The following is an 18013-nucleotide window of genomic DNA, read 5'->3' on the forward strand; positions in this document are numbered from 1 at the left end:
TAAAATCCCGGAATTCACGAGTAGAAAAAATGTTATGAAGAAAATTATGCGTTTTTTGTTTGTAGCTCGGAAAGTAAGCTTTTTTTTCCTCTCTTATTATATACCAATCGATTCGTCTCTTTCCGAGGAATAAGAAAAAATATTAGTGATTCTATTATGCTATATTATATTTGCGAAACATTATATAAACATAATATGGCTCCTGGTAAAGTAGGTCAATAAACTTTTTTTTTAGAAAAAAGTAAATCATATTGGTTTTTAGTGTCGTCTCAAAATACCAAATACCATTTTTCAAAAAAATTAAGTATTATAAATTTTTCACCTCGATTTATTCCGAGGATTTTTTCTTTCTTACGGTGACTTATGACCGGTGTTTATAACTCCTTTGTATTTTATACAATTCCTACATTAATTGAACCGTTTGAAAGCGGGATATTTGTTCTTTTAGCCGACATCAACGTAGATTTAATGCCCTTATAGGGGCGTAATATGGGTTTCAGATAGGAGAAAAAAATTCACACGTTTTATTTTAAATCTCCGGTTATAATTTTTTTAGTTCGTTACTATATGTGCCCTTTGGTGTAGTTTATAGAGCCCTAGACCACTGCCAAGTTTGGTGTAGATTGGTCGATTAGTGTTAAAATACATATATGTTTAATCTAATTAAATACAATAATATAAATCAAACTATTAATTGTATTCATTAAATCTATTTACATCCTTAAATATAGCAATAGCGGACCATTGCCGTGTCAGCTAGTTTAATATAAATAAACATAAATTGTTAAAAAAACAAAAAAACAATTTAATCAAATAATTATTTAGTTATATGTAGAGTAAGAAGAGAAAATTTAATTTTTAAAAACAATTAAAGTCCGAAATTTATTGAATATTTTTCATTAAATAATTTTAAAATGGCTGTATCAGGTCAAAACGTAAATTAGCATGTTAAAAAGGAATTATTTCTCGATGTACGTTTTTTTTTTTAATTTATTTATTTCATTGTTCATTTGTTTTAATTAGATTACAAAAAATTGTAATTATACTAATCTTTGGCTTGAAGCTATCGTTTAAAAATTTGCAATGTCTGGATATGAGTTTTATTTATTTTTTTCAATTTTCTGTTTCGTTTGTAGAATTTATTTATGCGTCATATAGAAATATTTATACAGTTTTGTGTTATTTGTCTGGGTATAGAGGCAACACTTATCTAGAAAATTCTTACTGGTAGCTTACTCCTACATTGCATTTACTAACTCGGTAATGATGGAGAAGCGTAACAAAAAATCCCTAACCATGGTTATTACAGACCTCCGGCGGCTGTTTTATTACAGAGCCTTAACTGGACAAGACTTTAATAGTAAAGAAAATAAAATTCTAGGCATTAGGAAACCACCAATCTTTACAATATCTTTTTAATTGCAACAAGGTTTTAATGAATACACCGGGGGGGTCTCATTCCCATTGTGTTCAAACGGACAGCATTTATTCTTTTAGTTTGGTATTATTCATTTTTTATCTTATTCTTTCTTTCTTTTTTTTTCATGGTTATACAGATGGTCAGCAGAAGTATACAGATAGTATGACACTGCTGTTGGCTTAACATTAAGTTAAATTGTTGTAATCTAGTAAATTGTTCGAATGAGTCCAGGAACTAAACTAAATATTGTAATGACAAACGAGTAGGAAATTCATATAAAAATTATTTATATCGTAGGAAGATAGTTCGGGTGGCGGTCAATAAAGATACCAAAATAGCAGAAAAAAATTATTGTCCTGACGAAGCCCAGCTAACCTTGGTTAACAATAAATACCTTTATTAACCCCCACCCGGACTATCTTCCTACAATCTACTTCATGCCGGCCAACTATCTTCTTCCAATAAATTTTTTTCATTCTTAAAAAAATATTCAACATTTTTTAAAAAATTTATTTATAGAATTTACAATTAATTGTATGAAATACATTAAATAAATACATCTAAATATAAGGGAACATTAACCGGGAAAAATAAATATTTTAAAATTAAATTGTGAGTTGTAAAAAACTTTGTAATTTGTAAGTATTAACAATTTTTCAAATTACTGTTTTTATAGAAGTTATGTTTAAAATAAACAGTAAGTGCTTAAAAGTTTACAAGTTGATAGTGCTAAAATAATTTTAATTTTTATATGAATTAACTTCTTTTTTTTTAATGAATTATTTACGTATTACGTATTATTACGATGTATAGGAGTATTAATTACTTTTATTTCGAATTCGTTTTTAAAAATTATAAATGCCACCTGTGATTTGGTTTTTCTAATATGAAGAATACTTTTTAAAATACAAGGTAGAGTACTTTTTTGAAGAAATGCACAATTACCATTATACTAGAGTTGAAAACAAAATTAATTATCTGTGTATTACCTGACTATACGTAGTATACAGTTCCAATCGAAATTAAAATAAAAAAGCATATAAAGTTCATTGTTTTCACATACAAGGAGCCTTGTATAACATTAATAACTAATACGTTATATCAAAAAATATGTTGGTTATCTTTTTAAATCATGAAAAAAAAAATTTATTATTGTGCCTTGTTTTTGTATAATATTCATTAATATTTTGTATAAACATTATAGCATGAAACATATTTGATAGCTAGATGAAGTCAGGGTTTGAATGGGTGGCATTCACTTTTTACAAAATGTTTTATTAACTCACATATGAAATATAATATACTCATCTTTTAAATTTCTGTCTAAAGTTATCTTTCGATAGATACCCTTATATACAATTTTATATAGTTTATCTTTTTTTAATATATGTTTATTTAAAAAATATACAAAAATAAAAAAAAAAAACATATATATAATGGAAAAATATCCGTCTGTCGAATTCTTGTGCAAATTTAAATAAACTTGTAAATGAATTATAAACTATATAATATACACATCGTTTATATATAAAAATGACAAATCACGTAAGTGTAAAGTGAAGGTTTCGCGTGATATATTATGTCGTGCAAGTTCGTCGTGTATGTGCAAATAGTAGATTACTACCAACTATCTAGCAAATGCTGACAGTACGATAGCAAATGCCATTTTACACAATTTGGCTGCGACAGCTGTCACTATCACCGTCGCCGTGGAACCTCCGCTTAAGCTGCACACAAGGATAAGCCAGCACCTGCTCGGTAGTGCCTCGAGCTGGATCAATTTGTCTTCATAATGCCCCGGGCTCTATTCAATTCCCAACAGTCAATTAAAATGTCATTGTGAGCTACGGGGGAAAAAATGCAATGAATTGAGCCGTTAAAAAAAAAAAAGAATCAAAACGATTATCGAAAAAAAAAATAACCCTCCCAATTCAACGCACCCGTAATACATATTTGTACAAGTGCTCAATTGTAGAACGCGTCACAACGGCTGTGTAAATTGAACGATTCGAAAAAAACACCCTAAAAAATGAACTACCTATAAAAAAAAAAAAACCTGTTAAAACAAAGGGGAAGAGACAATGCACCGGGGTACGGGACAGTAATTGCGGAGGTTACACCCCTCTGCGGAGGGGACGATAAAAAAAAAGTGGGTGGGTCCGAGGGGAGGAAAAAAAAAAAGTAGGAGGGGTGGCTGTAAAAAGAAAAAGAAGCAGAAAAAAAGGGAGGGACTGTCACAACACGGGGCCGAACGTATAAAGGATTATCTTAGGGGAGGAGTCCGAGGGTGGGGCCTCTGTGGGTGGGATTTTTTTCCTATTGCTGCTCCTACCCCCCTGCCCAGGGGTGGGGATTTTTTTTCCTATAGGGTGGGGTTCGGGTTTAGCCAATAGGAGCATTTTTTTTTTCCCACCTCCAGCTCTAACGACAACCGCAAAATGGCTGTACCTCGAAGGTAACTTCAACTCCTGTTGTTCGCGGAACATATTGAAATTATTATTTTTTTTTTTTTTCATTTATCTCAATTAACTAATAAAGGAGAAAAAATCAATTGGGCTATTATAGTCGGCTTCGTAATTAAATTTAGATTTGAAATAAATTATTAGATTATTCCCTAATTGCTTTACGTACTGATGCAGAATGACACACGAGGGCAATTTCCAATTACTTAAAAAAATGTGTCTACTTTTCTTAGAGAGACAAAGTGTATAGAATGCTAGTGCTATATAATTTCTATTCAGAGAGGAAGCAAATATACCCTGTTTATCTGGAATAATGTCGATAATTTTTTATGTTTTTATGGAACCCATTTAGTCTCTTTAAATTACAGTACCCATCTCCTGTTCCCAATGGAACTATCGCATTCAGAGAGGAGAATCCCAGGAAGATGTGGTAGTGACAGAGGAATTAGATATTCGGTGTATCACCCGGAGGCGTAGTCTTTATGTTAATTGATTTACTTTGTGGAGAGCTGTTTGCAGAACTGCAGTCGCAATCCCATTAGAACACTGCACAATCAATATACAAATATCATTCCCCCCTTTAGAGCGAAATCAGCCGTGAGCGTCCTTTGTACGTTTGATCCAGCGGTTTAGTGCAGTTCCCAGAGATTTTTCGAAAACGGCTCATGAACCCGAACCGTAACAAAAAAAATTAATAAGTAATCCTTAAAAGATTGGAAATACAAAGGGAGAGATAAAACGATACATAAAATGACAGTAGTTAATGCATTATTGGATTTTATTAGACTTTTTCTTTTTTTTTTTTTTTTTGCAAGTTCCTAAAAAAGAAAGAATTGCCTATGACCTAGAATTTTTTAGAACGGACTGAGCAATAAAACGAGCCGTAGAATTCCGTTCCATCATTATCTTTATGGCATTCATGAGAAGTAATTACACACGATAATAGGCCCGTCTTTTATTGTACAACCGGATCAATTATTCTAAAAGGGGCCATCACTAATAAATGGCTTACTGCATGCTGACCCTTCTTTGTACAATATTGTAATTGTACAAGGTTGCAATTTTTGAATTATCAATAATCTATAAGGAAAACGCTTAAAATCAAGTTTTTATTTTGAAAATTTTTGTTTTCACTAATTAAATATTTTTATAAATACATTTAGCATTGAAAATTAAATCAAACCAATATCATATGATATTATTTTCTAATATATATAAATTTAATTTAATGTTTATTCATTAGACCGGGAAATTTAATTTTCAACTTCCACAGTTTAAAATTAAGAAAAATTAAACTTCTAATAAGTGCTATGAATAAAGGATTTCATAAAACGTCCTTCTAAGCAAAAACCTTTATTTATCCTAAAATATCATAGAAACAATTTATCCACTCTTGTATTCAGTGACTCAACTATGTGTGTGAATCATGATTTGTTTCACGAATACAAATAAAGTATTGATAAAAAACAAGTTCGGTAAAAATAATATATATAAAATAAAAATAAAAACGTATTGATAAATAATTCCTACGCTTAAATCAGACCATCCATCTAAAATGATACTGTTTTCAATTATTTTTTATAAATATCCTTCATCACATCATATAACATACATACCACTATACAATATCACCTATATATTAACTTTTACTTTAGAACTTTTTATCATCCCACTATAAAGGGAGTTAAACATAAATTGAAGTTATTTAAATACATTTATATCAAGTTAGTTTGTGAAGTTTCACTATTGCTCTCCAGCATAATATAAGCTTGTCAAATTTAATTTTCTAAAAATAAACTAAAAAAAAAATTAAGCTATCACAGATTAATAATTGTGCCTAATAAAATCTTTAAAAAAATAATAATAATAAACGCTTTTTAGCCGTTATTCGTTTTTTCCGTCATTTTTAATAGCTGTTTATATTGTTATAAAACATATAATCAAAAATAAAGTAACTATTTTATGACATGCAATAAAATAACTTTAACTGTTAGAATCATGTATATACGAGAGGACGGAGAATGCATAGCATTAAGTGAGCCGGGCGAACGCGGGGGAGTCCAGTCGGGACCGCATTCTTCTGCAGTACTCCTTTTTTTCTCTTGTTCCAGAGTCGTTCCCTGGGGCCTACCCCAACACGGCGGGGATTGGGGTCTACCATCTGTTCTTAGGGATGGGGGGACCGCGGGTGAAAGGGAAGTCGAAGTTGTTTAGCGGTCAAGTCGGGAGAAAGAATCTTGGATTTAGTTAAACTCGGAGGAGATATACAATGCAGATATAGTAAATTAACAAAAAAAAACTTCAACCGTTAACATTTACAATTAGCTGCTATGAAGGTTTTCTCAATTGTGACTCGATATTAAAATATCAAACCTTTTGGTAAAGCAAGATGAGAATCATAACTATTATAAATAATTGTTTATAATTCAGGTTTGAAAAACATTTGGGATATGCAAAATTTTTTTGGAAATCTGAACCGGTCGATATGTTATTGGAAAATATATCAAATTAAATAAATAAAAATAATCTAAATATTTTATTTTCATTGACAAATATTTTTTCTTAACTGTTAAGTTTTTAGCTTTTAACAGAAAATCTTTAAACGGAGATATACTTCAATATTAAATAGATTCTATTAAAATTTAACTTTCGAAGGATTTTTTTGTTAAACGTCCTAGATTATAAAAATAAATCATGTGTGCGAATAAAAATTTGTTTGTTCATCAATAATATTTATATTTTAAAAAAACTAATAAAATTCATTTAATGAATATTGTAGAATTTATTTTTCTTTCCATTTTCTAATTACGCACTCAAACGAGCTGGTACAAAAATCAAGGCTCAATTAAAACTGTGGGGCTTCCGGGGTCGAAAGAGCAATGGCCATCTAGGCTTACTCAAGTTTTATTCTCTTTCTTCTTTTAACCATTTTATATAATGCTTTTAAATTCTTTACATTGGTTATTATAATAAAATTGTCTACAACATCCAATTAAAATATTCATGAGAGGTGAAAATAACAGATTAAACTAAATAATAATTGTATTTAAACTTGAACAACACCATGAAGTCAGCGCTAATTGATCAATTAATAACAATTAAAAAATGTTAAATTAATTTTAAAGAAGACCGAAAATGTGTTTTTATTATTAATTTTACTTACTGTCAACGGTCACCCTTTCGACTAATTGCCATATATGTATTATTAATGGCGTATTAGTTAATTAATTAATGCCTGTTATAAAATAATTTATAACCATAATTATTTTTTTCAGCAAATATTACAAAACAATCAGGGTAGCAGTTTTTATAAATTTCCTATTAATCACTAAAATTAAATAAATCGTTTATTTAAAACGTTTCTTCTAGAATTGTATTAAATTTCTAAAATTATAAATATAATATATATTGTTACAATGATTCTGATAATGTTATTAATATGTTGATAAAATTTTATTTGTATATTCGAAAAAGATGTAAGAGCTATAAGTAACGAAAATTTATATCGAATAATAACTTATTTTTATAAATTAAAATAATTATTACTAAGACAGGAAGAACGTGATTCATAAAATATTCTGACTCTTTAAATTATGACCACTAATTTATTCCAAACATTTTTTTTTTTTATTCTCCATCTCCCTTCCGCTCACTTAATCACGACGTTTGTGGCGGGGTTCGTCTTCTTTTTTTTTTCTTCTCTGGCGAAAATAATACTTTTCTTCGCGGTTTTAGAGGAATAAAGTGGTTTAAGGCATAAAGCCACATAAAATTTAATTAAATATCGATTCAAAAATTATTTCCAATAATAATCAGTTGTTTTTATTTTATTTGCACTCTTTACATGATGGAATTTGCAAGCATGAGGTCATCGATATTTTTTCTAAGCGTCTTGAGGAACTTTCGCATCTAAGTCTTTCTACTCCAACTATTTAATTTTTAATGTTTAAATATTATTAATATTTAAATGTAATAGAGCCCTTAAACGACTATAAATCTTGCTATTTAAATTCAATCCAAATGATTAATTTGCACAACACAACGAAAAACCTTGAATTTTGTAAAAATATATTATAACAGATTACATAGAATATGTTCAGTATATTTTATAATCTATACGGTACAATCTATACGGTTTATAAGCTATGCGGTACTATGCCTGTGTTATAGTATATTTAAAATTCAACAGTTACAATTTTTTTTTTCGTTTTTTTGTTCTTTTACCATAAATTTTTAAATATTAAACTATATTAATAATAATAATATTAATATACTCCCGATTACAGGAACTTTTAGAGACATTAAATAAATATAGTTCATAATAAACTAGCTTATAATTTTTCCGTAATGGGGACCAGATCACAATATCTTGTAATAATTATATATCTACAAATGTTTTGATGAAACTTTAATATGTACTTGTGTATTTCATATCATCATAATATCAAGTCTATGAGGTGTACAGCATTTTGTAATGAAACTAGAACTGTTTTTGTTTTCAATTTATTTATTAAAATTACCGACTGTATTATATAAACGTACAACTAGTAAATATGATATTAGTTCTACTGAAATATTGACTTTTAGAGATTGTTGTTGATTATTGTTTGCACTCCCACAAAATTTCTTCATTAGAAGGTCTCGAGACAATCTTCTTTAAACCACTTTTATTTATATATATATATTAATTTTGATCTGAGTAATATTGAAATATGAAATATTTAAGAATCATAACCAGTACAGTAAAAATAGGAGCACACCATTGCGTTGTGCCTTTAATTGCAACATTCCATATACATGATAAAAAACATCCCAACGCTTTTATAGAATTCTAATAATTTTAAGCAAATCCGTTACTAATTTTATAGACATAATTCATAAAACACATATGTTATGGGTACTTCTGAAGTAGGTGCAATTAAATTGGCTTTTCATCCAGATTAATCCCTAATGAAGATTCATCAAATTTTTTTTGAGATGAGACAAACCCGCGAATTGACTTTATTTAATGCTTAAAAGAGCAAAGATGTTCTCTAATCAATATGGCTAATTTCAATAGAATCCAGAACACGTTTACGATGATACGGGTAGTCCAAACCAGCCACGTTTACCATCCTTTTATCAGGTTTCGTAAATTCACTAACAATAACCAGCGGGACAATTTTTGCCGTCCGAGTTGGCATAGACCTTTCTGAAAAGCCCCTCTGTTTATGGTACAGGAGGTTTGTTAATTATCAAGCCTGCCAGTGCCTGTTTGATTGCAATTATAATAACCGCTGCGGTAGGGAGCGGGGAAATAATTTGTTATTCGCAGTGTTTGGGCAGTGTTTGCTCTATGATGCTCTGTCCGCCCAATGTCCAATTGTATTTGTGGGATTCGGATGTTTCCCGGATAGTCGTACTATATTTCCCTCCAGTACAAACAACCCCGTGAGAACTGAATATATTAACAAATATTAACCCCAGTGTTTTCCCTGGCCGTGCCCAACGCTTAATATCAAACACCCGCTATCTTATACTTTCCATCTGTTATTACAAGCCGAATTACAAATGAGACCTGAGTACACAATGTTGTTAATTAATATAATATATTCATTACAAAATGCGACAACTACATATGAGGTTTTTGGCTCACTTTTCAAGTACACAGGAGTTTTCAAATACATATAAGGATTCAAGCACGGAAAGATTTTCGAAACAAACTAAATAGCGTACAGCCACATATTCGAAATAAATAGTCCAATGTCAGTATTAAAAAATCCTATGATCGAAATAAAACCTAAAAATGTCGCAATCCCTAGTTAAGGACTATATTTCTGTTAAAAAAAAAAAATTATTGTTAAAAAATCTTTTTATTTTTTTTTAGTATAATTTTATGACTCTTTTACATTATAATTTGAGGCAATAGATAGTAATTCATGGTAACTAAAAAAATTAAAAATGTCACAATAATAATATTTTCCTTAAACTTGGAGTCAATTTGCATTATGTAACACTAGCATTATTTAAAATAAAAAACACAGATTTCCTGAAATATGTTTCAAAAATCTATGAATTTCGGTGAAGCCAAAAACTTAACAATAAATGTCAGACGCTATGTTTCAGGACACTCATTTATAGATTTCTGGATTCATAAGTTGCTGAAATCAATTTTGACTTTATTTTATCTAAACCGCACCAAAATCAATAAAATAAGTGTCATAATTTTAAAAAATGGCTTGATTTTGATATATTTTCGATGTGTCATATTTATAATAATCAAATTAACTAAGATAATGAGATATTTTTCTTGATATTCACTTTCATTTTCGCCATAATGTAAAAATTAAAAATAAGAATAACTATTCAAGATCCTTCATGGATTGTAGGGTAAGATAGTTCTTAGTCCATTTTAATATCAAATTTTCCTAGCCTCGACCATTTTGAGGCTACTATGAATGTTGTGTACGGCGTAGTTAGCATTAAACAACAAGCCTTCAGAAATTAATCTAGAACGATCGTTCTAATTGTGTATTTAATTTTAATAATTAATGTATCACATGTACTACATGCCATTAATAGCTAATGTGTTGATTTAATTATAGGCGTCTTTGTATGAGACCCTAGTGGATTTCCGAAGTACACTTCGCTCTACTCTCCATAAACTTTTTCCGGAATGTACCCAGGATCATTGTGACCTATTGAAGACAAATGTTTATCTTAGGGAGTACTAACAGTTCACTATAGAGGGTGCTATATTATTGAAAGAGCTAGCATCAAAGAGCGACTACAGTACTGTTTTTGGCGGGCCTGGGTACACACCACGAACAGTATAAACAGAAACCACTCCGCCCCGGACCTATTTGCACTCCTGTGCCGCTCCTCGATCGTGTTTGCCGGACTAATTATATGTAACACAGGCTGTACACTGTAAAATCAATAACTTTTTGGTTATTTATTATTTATTATTGGTGACAACGAGGATATGCATTGGTCCAACGGTGCGTCACGTCATAGCCCCGATCAATATGTTCGTAAAGCTGTTGGATTGAACAGTAGAGGAGATTATTATTCATATCATCAAAATATTTCTTTACAAAATTATCTTAGCTTTGAAGACTTTATTAATAATTTTAAAAAATTGAAAATATTTAAATATATGATTTAATTGTAAGGTTTTTTTTTCCCACATACGCCGTATAGTTTTCCTTTATAAGAGACTTCAGGCAGTCCTATAAAGCCTGGCGAATTTCTACAATTTAACCTAATAAAGTTATTTTGGTGAACCTGATTCTCTGGGTCTGAAGTTTTACTATTTATTTTCTTTTGATCGACTGACTTCTATAATTACTGCTCCGTTCATATGGGTCGTCACACCATACTAAGTCTTTCTCAACAGTCTAACGCATAAAAATGTTTTCTAATCGGACAGCTCTCTAAATTAACCCTTACTTAGACCATGTAAATGAATTATTTAAAATTAGGTAAATGTTTATACAATAATAGGATGATTTTTATATTGCAACATACAAAGGTTATGTTACTCTAACATTTTAGCTATTTAGTGACCAATCAAACTTGTGAGACTCATTTTTGTTGAAATTCAATAACTAATAATAATCAGATGTTTCAAAGCATTTTTGTATGTTGAATTTTAAAATTTAGTAAGCCAAGGGCATGGGGTTCGATTTTTTAGTAAATTAGTTTATTATAAATTCTCGGAATTTTTATTTGTTTTCTCCTGTGGATTTTTTTCTTTCCCTATCAATTGACTTCCCTTATTTTGGGAAAAATGCACTGTTGTGTTTAGCTAGTTATATTAATGTAATTATGTAGGTTTATTTGCTGTTGCTCACTATTTATCAATACCGAAGTATATTCAATCACAGATTTGAACCCTCCATATCACTTCCTACTCCTGCCCTTCCCGTAGATGTTTGTCGAGTGCCGGAAACGCTAACGCGTTCCCTGTGTTGTGTCCAGGAGGCTGAGCTCCGTGTGGATGTGTTGCAGCAGCATGCCGCTCTCATCGGAGGACCAAACACCACCTCCTGCCCGGTCTGCCACAAGATCTTCCTAGGGACGGAGGCGCTCATGGACCACATGAAGCACGCCCACAAGGATCCCAACACGACGACCATGCCAAGTAAGTGGATCTCCTTATTACTTTAATTATAGTTATTATCATATAGTATCTTTCTTCTTTATTTTTATAACGGCATACTATCAAAATTGAGAGAAATTATTTTGGATGCACTAGCATACAGTAGATAACAGCGGCAAAAATCCCTTTGGTCTGTTTCAAGATCTGCATATCTTCTATGAGAAAAATTCAACTTCAATTCAATTACCGAAGATTCTATTATGCCACATTTTCATCGATGTACAATGTGTGAATATACACTATTACCCCACATTCTCAAAATGTGAATATACTGACTTCAGCTTCTGAAATTGGAGTAAAAACTGAATTCCTTTTATTACTGAAGCAGCATGTCATTGTAACTACACAATGGATGATTATCACATAAATGCCCTTAAATTCACCTCAAATTCATTCTTTTGAACCTATCTACTGTTTCGATGATAATAAATATTACCGCCACCAAATCTAGAGATCGATGCTGCCAAAATATATTAGATTGAAACAAGACTCAGCATACTTATAAGTCTGTTATTCGATATATGAATAATGATACAAATTTATTAATCGATAATATGACTTAAAATGTATTGAGGAATTTAAAAGAAATACTCCGAGAATTCCTTAATAATTTAATTTAAGATACCTCGACTATAAAATTTGATAAAAACTTTTTAATATATTAATATTTTTCATTAATAATGACAAAAATTATCCAAATATTTTCTTTATTAAAACATATTACATGTCCGAGGTTTCGGCCGATCTATCCATCACGTTGATTTATTAAAATTTGCAGGCTATTATGCTCAAGTCAATTAATATAGTTAAAATAAACCTATTTCAACTATAACATTTATTAATAACTTTTATCCTTCGCAATTTTTGTATTTTACTATCAATAACTTATCAAAACACTATTTTATTAAGTTATTAAGCCGAAACGTTGGACATGTAGTATATATCAATATAGAAGGTTGAGACTATTTGGATAATTTTTATTATGATTAAGAATAATACCAGTCTCAAACTAGATTATATATATTAGATTAGATATTATGTTTAGACTATCAGCAACCTGATAGTCTAATGACAGTAACCTTGCTTTGTAAGGTCGCGACTTTTCTGTGTACAGAATATAATAATTATCTAACCGAATGATTTCCACATTATTAAGCATTTGCTACACTTGTTGAAATTTGTCCTCGAAAATAGTCAGTGCGGTGATTATTTTTATTTTAATTTTATTTATTTATTTTACATTTAATTACGTTTTTCGTTTTGTTGTATTTTTGTAAGGCGAATGTGATGGGAATTAGTACAAAGCTTTTTTTCTGTTCAAATTATCCCACATTATCGATTATTTCTTAAATTTTTATAATCGAATTAACCATTTGACGATTCCAGCGGACAAGATTGGACCTACCATGTGGTGAGAGTATTGATTGGTAGAGGAGGCGTGTGTTGGTGATCCTAGAGTGGGATATATTAACCGACCCCAACAATAATTCAAAACGAAGCTGGTTCCCAAATGACGTCCAATGTCGTTCCCAACAGCATCACTCATTTGTGGGAGCTGTTAATATCAATATGCAGCGGCCCCGCTCTTCCCTTGCCACGCCTATTCTGGCCATGAAATTGTAATAAATTTTATTTCGTGTATAACACATAAATATTCTTGTATACATATTAAAAATCATTTGAGTTAATAATCGAAGGGTAGATGATTTGTTAAAAGCGTTTAAATTATAATTATTTATGTATAAATAAATGTACCACAAAAATTTATTATAAATACCGAAATTCCTAAATATCACTAAATAAATATATTTAAAAATATTCCTGCTAGACATTGATCATTTTAACGGTACATTATTGCCATGACAATAAATTTGGTCGCTTAAAAATTTTCTCTAATTTATTGGATGGGCGCCAAATTATATAGATTGATATATATTAAAATTTAATTTACTCTTGATGTTTTGATGAACAAAAATACATATATATTTAAAACATTTTTAGTCATCGGTTTCAATTCCCGAAGATGGCTGAAGTTGATTTTTGGGAAATCATTGAATAATGCTCCACTGACAATTATATTTTTTTTTGTTCTCTTTATGGTGTCTAATTTCTATTCCTAATTTTAATGAAAAGAGCCTATCTGTCTAAGCCTTAAATGTTAGTAGGTTGAAAACATATTTTGATGCATTATTCATAACTAATTTTAGGTAATTATTTTTAACTAATAATTTCATTATTAATAATTTTAGCACTTTGAGCAGGTCATGAATTGTTTTCATGAAATAAAAAATATTTCAGATAGAAACTACTATCGAAAAAATTCAATGAATTAACAGGATGTCACTACAATATGCATAGTTCTAAAAAAAATAAATATTTCTTATTAGAAAAATTATATTTATTTCAATTAATTTAGATTATTTTTTTAAAATTACAAACGTGTCTCACAATTTTATGGATAGACCAAATATTTGCGCCACTTCTCCTCACATTGGACTTGTCCAAGGTTTCTCGCTTTTAGTTTAAAAGATAGGTATAACAAGATTGCAAAAAAAAAAAGACAAAAATTATATAAATATCAAAGGGATATTATTTTCTCACCTCTCGTAAGCTTGAATAAAAACCGAATGTGACCCGCGAGATGTGGGACTCACCCACAATCTTCGAAGGCAAGACTGGTTTATGAACTGGTACCTCCCGCGGTTCGCAAAGCGAGGGAAAAAAAAATTACACGAAATGAAACACGTGGAAGTTAAAAAAACAAAACAAAATAAAAGCAACTAAATAAAAGATAAATGTATGAAAATAAGAAGAGGCATAGAGTAGGGTATACCTTCGGCCAGTTAAAACGGACCCTCGGAATTAAGTTCATGCAGCACGCCACGTCAAGTCCCTCCAAGCCCATCGGCCGCCTTATTTTTACCGTCATTAAACTTATATTATATGTCTTCTACCGCCCATTAAATGCTCATAACCTCCTCAGATATTAATAAATCAAAAAGCAATTTGAAAGTAGTTGATGTCAAAACAGATCACATTCTCAATTTATTACTTATTTTTTATTGCTGCTAATAATTATTGCTGTTACATCCTCTGGATTTGTAGGTGAAAGTCTTCAATTCGGAGCGATAAAATTTTAAACCCGTTCGCCATAACTCATCCTTTGTGTTCTATCCTCATTATTTTTTTTTTAATTGATGGAATGTCCCAAGTTTTAATTATTTTATATAAAATATTTTATTTTACAGAAGCGACTTGTAATCAATAGTGACAATATTTTTAAAAACAACTATTTCAATTACAAAACGTTATCATTGAAAAGTAACTAATTCCTATAGGTTAATATACGTAAAAAAATTTTTTATTTTCAAACTCTTCTAATTTATTGTACGGTTTTATGTACAATATATAAATAAAAAATATCTAACCTGGATTATATTAACATTTTGTAAGGTTATGAAGTTTTATTTGTTTATTTATTCTTAAAATAAAGTTAAAATAAATTAAGAAATAATTTTTTTTAGCTCTGCTTACGGAATTTATTCAAACCCTTAATTTTTGGGACTTATTTACTGAGGTATTGATTAAGATATTTCTATTATTCAGTCACTTAATTTTCAGAAAAATTATTTTAATTTATCAATTTCTAACCCCGTTCTTATTTTTTAATGTAACGATCAGAAATTAAGGAATAAAAACATTAGTTACTCATCAACTCAGAAAATGTCAAGATCTGTCCAATTGGCGCAACCCTTTGATAATACAAGTAATCCCGTTGAAGATAAAAATATATATTTTTTAAGGTTTGATCGTACTTTTCCCAAAAGAATGCTTCATTGACTTCCTGGTATATTTAATGTGGTGAAGATCCAAAGAGGTAGTAAGTCAAAGATAAAAACAAGAAAGTACCCCCCTCCTCCGCTACGTTTCAGAGCGGCTTGACAAAAAAGCTCTTCGTTCTCTTCTACTAATCGATCCATCACACAGCAATGAACCGATCACTGTGAGCACGTAGCATATGCGCTACTCAAACACCTTACCTGACACAGGCTGTTAAATGCATTTATAACCCTTCTATTCTCATAATAACTTCATCGCACTCATCTCACGCGTGTGTCATTTGTTAAAAGCATCCAAGTAATTGATCTCAGTTGTTCAAAATATAAGATGATATGAAATAAAACAGGAGTGCCGGAGCTTTTAAAATTTAATAATAGAAAGAAAAAAGTATACTAACACCCAATTGTCACAAGGAATAAGTAGGTAATTTAAAAGTGCATATAAATTAGTTAAAGACAACCCCATCAATTTTTCAAAAATAGTTTTTATGCTTGGTATGCAAAACTTTTTAAGTTTTGTTGTAATGTTTTAAGTTGTGTAAAATCTAAAACGTTTTGCCCTGCATAATTACCAGCATATTCCTTGTAAATATAGATGTATTACAATGTTCTTGAGGTTTGACTTGATATTATAAATATGTTAATTTTAATATAACAAGTTAGTTTATATATTCTAATAAACAGAATAAACTAGAAATTTCCAAATTGAATAGTGTTTAAGATGGTTGCTAATTTTTTTAATAGTTTACTAGGAAAAAGTACAACTTATTTGTGAGTCCTTATTCATACAAATTTGGAAACTTCTATTCTTGACTAAGGGTGTCATTCAAAATTTCATCTGTTGTTTATAATCTTCATTCTATTATTTCCCTTACTGTCATTTTATTATCTCTTATATAGTTTTATTGTATACTAGATCAATCTACCGTATAAAACAAAACTTGTTGACACCCTTAGCATGTACTTAAGATTAAATTATGTATGCATATTATTTAAATGCTATGACTTGGTACTAACAAGTGTGTTATTAATCAGATATGCTTATGCCTGCAGTGCCGTTCGCGGACATGTCAGGCAGCCCCTACGTGGCGAAGCGGCGGACTGCGAACCACCCCTGCCCGGTCTGCGGGAAGCACTACGTCAACGAAGGCTCCTTGAGGAAACACCTCGCCTGCCACCCCGAGACCGCCCAGTTCGCCACCTCCCTCAGGATGTGGCCCTGTTCCGTCTGCCAGGCCGTCTTCACCCACGAATCTGGTGAGTAAACCTCAGGTTTTAAATATATATATATATATACTTTAAAAAAAAAAAAATTACTACTAGTTATCATAAAGTGAAAAAAGTTAACTGAAATAATCTAATATGTTACAGGGCTCCTAACCCACATGGAACACATGAGAATGGACCCTAAGCACCAGTTCGCTGCACAGTACGTGTTGTCACGAGCAGCTGCCGAACGAAGGGAGCGAGAGAGCCTGTTAGCAGCGGCGGCAGGAGGGCTGGGTCTACCCGGCCTCAGCGGCGGCCCGGGGCCCGGCTCCCCGTCGGCCCATTCCGACAGCAGCGGCGGCGGTGAGGGGCGGCTCAGCTCTGCCGGCTCCGACACCGCGGCGCCCACCGCCTCCACGCCCAACACCCTCCTCCTCCACAACAATAATAATAACAACAACAACAATACCGCCACCGCCAAGCTAGCAGAGCTCATGGCAGCCAGATCAGGTCAGTTACCGCGCCAGCACGTCATTGTTTATAGTTGTTGTTGGCTTTTATATGAATAAGAAATAATTAATAACTATTCCTCACAGGTCTGGTAGATGCTAGCGGAAGCAACGGCCACCCCTTCCTGAACCAGCAAGGTCAGAACTACAACAGTGAGGACCTGCAGAGGGCAGCGACGGCCCTAATAGTGGGGCAGCAGCAGGCGGCCGCCGCGGCGGCGATGGGAGTTTCGGGAGCAGAGTCCCCCAGTGGGGCAGCCTCCGTAGTCCAGGTCGCAGCGGCCAACCTAGCTGCTGCAATGAGGATGACCCAGTCCTCCGCCCTCCAGCAGAACCAGCAAGTCCACAGGTAGCTCATATCTACTTTGATATAATTTATACTGTATTTCACTTAGTGTCATTAATATTCCATCGAACACATTGACAATTTG

General features: G+C 31.5%; 1 protein-coding gene across 9 annotated transcripts in view; it reads left to right on the forward strand.

Moving 5' to 3' along the window:
• LOC106686452 (zinc finger protein 768) overlaps positions 1 to 18013 on the forward strand; it is a 402036-nt gene that overhangs the window by 377170 nt on the left and 6853 nt on the right. For 7 of the 9 annotated variants that reach the window (XM_067053093.1, XM_067053098.1, XM_067053101.1 and 4 more), the window contains 4 exons: positions 11845 to 12007; positions 16900 to 17121; positions 17236 to 17583; positions 17670 to 17931. In XM_067053093.1, coding sequence (XP_066909194.1) covers positions 11845 to 12007; positions 16900 to 17121; positions 17236 to 17583; positions 17670 to 17931 — 995 coding nt within the window. The remainder of the gene's footprint in view (positions 1 to 11844; positions 12008 to 16899; positions 17122 to 17235; positions 17584 to 17669; positions 17932 to 18013) is intronic. The other 2 variants (XM_067053099.1, XM_067053100.1) reach the window with 2 other exon arrangements.

The sequence above is a fragment of the Halyomorpha halys genome, unplaced genomic scaffold (assembly GCF_000696795.3).
Source record: "Halyomorpha halys isolate HHAL.00 unplaced genomic scaffold, Hhal_1.1 Scaffold821.1, whole genome shotgun sequence".
Classification (NCBI taxonomy): domain Eukaryota; kingdom Metazoa; phylum Arthropoda; class Insecta; order Hemiptera; family Pentatomidae; genus Halyomorpha; species Halyomorpha halys.